The sequence below is a fragment of the Arachis ipaensis genome, chromosome B09 (assembly GCF_000816755.2).
Source record: "Arachis ipaensis cultivar K30076 chromosome B09, Araip1.1, whole genome shotgun sequence".
Classification (NCBI taxonomy): domain Eukaryota; kingdom Viridiplantae; phylum Streptophyta; class Magnoliopsida; order Fabales; family Fabaceae; genus Arachis; species Arachis ipaensis.
In genome coordinates, this window is record NC_029793.2 from 4,988,606 (window position 1) to 4,993,197 (window position 4,592).

Consider the following 4,592-nt stretch of genomic DNA (forward strand, 5'->3'; position numbering starts at 1 on the left):
TGTAATTAAATATATATGTAAAAAAATAAAAATTATTTAATAAAAAAGAATTAATAAAAAAAATAATAAAAAATTGTAGTATTTAATATTTATTAATTATTATTAAAAATTATGAATATTAAATAAGAGATTTATACTTTTTATTTTTTTGTTTCTCTAACCTTATCAAAAGAAAAAAGTTTACTCGATGTAATTTCATACCGTCTTTTGCGTCAGTTGGGAAATCAATTTCCGGTACGAACCGATAGATCTCAAGGGCGTTGAGGATTGGGGGAGCTTCTGATCCTGAAGTTGCACTAATGCTAACATTAATATCACCATGTGCTGTATATGCAGAACTAACAGTGACTGGTTTCAAGTATTCAAGAACCAAAGGTTCTGAGAGAATGCTTTGCGAGTTAAGGGTGATGTCAATTATTCTTTTTTTTCCAACCCCAAGTTGCTCAATTTCAGCAAAGTGGAAGTATGTATAATACTCGCTAGAGTTTTCAAGTTCGATTCCAAGCACAGTGCTATAACTAAATTCCAAGGCATCAGAAACACTCTCTGATGTTGCAACACTCCTCATTACTTTGGACGGCACTTTATAAGAATCAGATTTATTATTGCTTCCAATATCGATGGCGGTTGAGTAGTTATCTAATTCCAAGCTTTGCCAACTATCTACATCGCGATCATAACGCCAAATCCGGTCATATACATCATCTTTGTACCTAACAATTTTTTCACAAACAACATAGTTGTCATCAGAACTTCAAGCTCGTCAAATTACTACTTTATTAGTTTACGGGTCCAACCAATAAATTACGGTTTAAATTTTTTAAGGTGAAAACTCATCTGCAGTCAACTTTAAATTAGATGAAAATTTAGTTAAATCAATCAAATCATCTAACCGTTTTCAAATATCAACTTGATGTTGACTGCAACTGAGTTTTCACCATTTTTTAAATAGTAATAACAAAAAAAGTGGAAACTCAAGTGCAGTCGACTTCACGTAAAGTTTATATCTGAGAGCTATTAGATGATTTAACTGATTTAACTAAATTTTCATCTAACAGCTCTTAGCTATCAACTTCACGTAAAGTCGATTACACCTGAATTTCATCAACAAAAAAGGCATGCGGCATTGATTACCTGACATACTCAGGTGCGTCAAGGGAGGCAATGTCAGTCCGTAAATACAACAGTAGCCGTGAATTGGTGGTTGAGTTGAGAGCATAAACAGAGCTACTCAAAGGGCGTAGTTCCAAAGAAGAAATGCAAGGAGTGGATTGGGCAGTTTTTACAAGACAAATTTGTATGGAGTCACTGGTGTGAGTGTATATAATCTCAGTGAAAGACCAATAAGTCTCAGAATCAAGACTCACTGTGTCCCACAGATTCACTCCAAGATGAATATCAAATGTCATGTTTTGATTTTTGCCATCATAGTTGTTATATATGAATATCGCCCTAATTAGATACCTTTGTTTTTGTGGCACTCTCATCAGAGTGTAGCAGTTCCTCACTCCTTCCGGAAAGCATCTTGCCGTTCTCGACGCTTTCCCAAAGTATGGATCGTTTAAATTCGAACTCCCTGCTACTTTCCAATTCTCTCCTGTTTCTACAAATTTTTTATCGCTCTCGTACCAAATTCCAGTTCCTTTGTCCAAGTATTCTCTGTTCGATCCACAATCAATCGTGATGAACCCTACCAAATATGAACGATAATGTGTTAGGATATAATTATTTATATACAACTGTATATATATCTTTAGAATAAATAGGTTTATAATTTAGTTAATTTTCATGATTAACTAACAAAATGCTATTTAATTATTACGATGATGATCTCAAGCATTATAAAGTATAGAGAGATGGAACTGATGTCTCGAGACCTGGAGCATTAGCAGCAGTACTGGATGCCATAGCAGCTACTGCTCCTTTAACGAGTATAAGGAAAGCACATAAGGTTAAAACCAGAATCCAGTGTATTATTGCTCTCTCCATGCTTGACCACAATAATGCGCCAACAAGAACCATAGAATTTGCAGGTCAGACCGGCCAGAATTTGGTGATCGATTTCAACTAAACTCGACCGCGCGCCATATATATATATATAGCCACAAATGGTGGAAACTCAGTTGCAGTCGAGTTCACGTGAAGTTGATAGCCGAGAGTCGTCAGATATTCAACTAATTTGACTAAATTTTTATTTAACAATTCTCAACTATTAACTTCAGGTGAAGTCAACTGCAATTGAGTTTCCACTCCATTAAGAAAATATCTACTCGTATAATAAGAGTAAATATTTGTTATAAAGGTTCATTGCCATTTGAATTTGGGAGTGTTGACCATGAAATAGTCCAAGTCGTCTACGAAGAAATTAAGGAAGTGGGTGGCAGTCGTGATCATCATTAATTAATAGTGATCTACATACTATTAGAGTGTAGATATCTCCATGAAACTAACATACAGATTGCAGATGTAAGTTTCTATCGTTATAAATTTATTTGCCCCTTTATTTCATTCGTGGTCAACCTAACGGTAGACCGTAGACATTAATTTGCGGAGTAATGCTAGGTAGACAAAAAAAAAAGCCAAAATTTGTCTTATTTAGCATTAACTAATTATCGCAATAATTAATGAATACTGAATAAGGCAAATTATAGTTGTTTTTGGCTGATTTTCTTTGGTTATCAAACATTTTTAAATTTGCTTGTGAAAGACTCCTGCTACTCCAACAGAAGACTAGGACCTGTTAAGCATCATCTTCTTAATTAGTCATTACTGGTTTTCGATAACAAACTAAAGATTTTATTTGTCATTCCTCATGAACACTCCACTCTGCGATACTTGAATTCACTCGGCCATCTACTGCTCAGAATTCTTGGCAAGTAACTTTTTCCAATTGATTGTTTTCTTGAGTTATGGATATGATAACTTCTCTTTTTCACTTGTCAATTTCGTAGTAGTGTAGTGTGTTTTTACTTTATTCGATCAATTTTAAAATTCACTATTCACATTGTTTACGAAAATTCTTGTTTATCCAACAAAACGGAGAGAAAAAGAGCCTAATTAAAGTTCTATAAATTAAAGTCCTTTTTGAAATGATTACCTGAAATAAAATTCTTTTTCAGGTATTAGCCTTTTCAGATTTATAACAGATTCTAAGAAGCTAAATTAAATTAGTATGTTCAAAATTACTAAATTAGTCATTTTAGTATGTTTATTTTACTATAGTTACCATAATCGTAGACATACTAAAATTCATAAGCTAAAATAGTCTAAATGTAATTTTATTATTTTGCCGCAATTTATTTAAGCTGTGTTTGGACATTATTTTATATAAGAAGAGTGATAAGGGGCCATCAATTTTTGTGTTTTGTAACCAATAATTGGTCATCAATAGTGTTTTTAATGGTGTGAGATTATATCTAATGGTAGAAAATCACTCACTTTTCTTGTGATGGTTAAGTGCTAACCACAAAACACAAAAGTTGATGGCCTCCTAAACTTTTCCTTTATATAATTGTTTATCGATAACAATTCAAATGAAAATAATTAAACTAATCTTCATATAAAAAGTAATTTGTGTTGTATTTTTTTTTTATCTTTTTACTTTTGATAACGTCTTATGTTTTTTATGACTTATGTAATATTGAATTTAAATCTTCTCTATTTATATTTGAATTTTTCTCAGGGTTTGAATTACTAAAAAAAAATCAAAATTTATGAAAATTAAAATCACTTGTACACATAAATATCCATCTAAATAGAGTGAATTAGTTGTTTAAAAATTATGGTTAAAAATATAATCATTCATTTTTTATTTTTGTTTATTAATTTAAATTTTTGGAATGAACCGTATTATAATATAGTATCAAAGTTTCATGTAGTAAAGACTAAAGTCTGATCGATCTTTGATAATAAAAAAAATGGAATAAGATAAATAAAAAGAAAAGACAAAATCCATGCAAAAGTCTAACACTCTAACAAAGAAAGAGCTTATATTTAAAGAAAAATATTAGAGATATATTTATTTACGTAATTTTCTTTTTATCAGTTTAAATTTTTTAGATTACTTATATTAGAGAAGATTGTTAGCTATTACATGGTAGCTATCTACCGGAGATCAAAGAACAGTCAGTTTCAATGTGTACGGACACCTCAGGCGTATCAAAAGATAAGCATTCCTTCAGCTCTACAAGGACTTGATTTATGTCTGGTCTTTCAGCTGCAGTTGGTGAAGCGCAAGACACTGCAATCTGTACAACTTTTCTTGCGGAATCAACGTTGAACTCTCCTTGCAACAACCTTGAATCAACAATGTTTTGAATGTCATCATCATCACCTCTTTCAAATATGGGCCTAACCCATTCAAGTATGTGAATGGCTTCTCCTTTGGCTTCTCTTGATATTGCAGGTCGGCCGCTTATCAACTCAAGCAGAATGATGCCAGTGCTGTAAATATCGCTTTTCTTATTCAAACATCCAACCCTTTGAAACCTATTCATATATAGTAACAAAACAATATATAACTTATTTAGATATAAAAAATATTAAGTGTTAACAACATTTGGGATTTATATTTTTACAACTATTTTGATTTT

General features: G+C 31.8%; 2 protein-coding genes across 2 annotated transcripts in view; both read right to left on the reverse strand.

Moving 5' to 3' along the window:
* The window catches only part of LOC107618981 (probable LRR receptor-like serine/threonine-protein kinase PAM74), a 4,384-nt gene extending 2,124 nt beyond the window's left edge, over positions 1-2,260 (reverse strand). Inside the window, exons 1-3 of the mRNA XM_021112242.1 lie at positions 1,878-2,260; positions 1,135-1,690; positions 202-713 (exon numbers count right to left, since the gene is read on the reverse strand). Coding sequence (XP_020967901.1) covers positions 202-713; positions 1,135-1,690; positions 1,878-2,022 — 1,213 coding nt within the window. The 5' untranslated portion in view covers positions 2,023-2,260. The remainder of the gene's footprint in view (positions 1-201; positions 714-1,134; positions 1,691-1,877) is intronic.
* LOC107618980 (probable LRR receptor-like serine/threonine-protein kinase At1g05700) overlaps positions 4,055-4,592 on the reverse strand; it is a 32,356-nt gene continuing 31,818 nt past the window's right edge. The window contains exon 13 of the mRNA XM_021112322.1: positions 4,055-4,488. Within this exon, the coding sequence (XP_020967981.1) occupies positions 4,101-4,488 (388 nt within the window). The 3' untranslated portion in view covers positions 4,055-4,100. The remainder of the gene's footprint in view (positions 4,489-4,592) is intronic.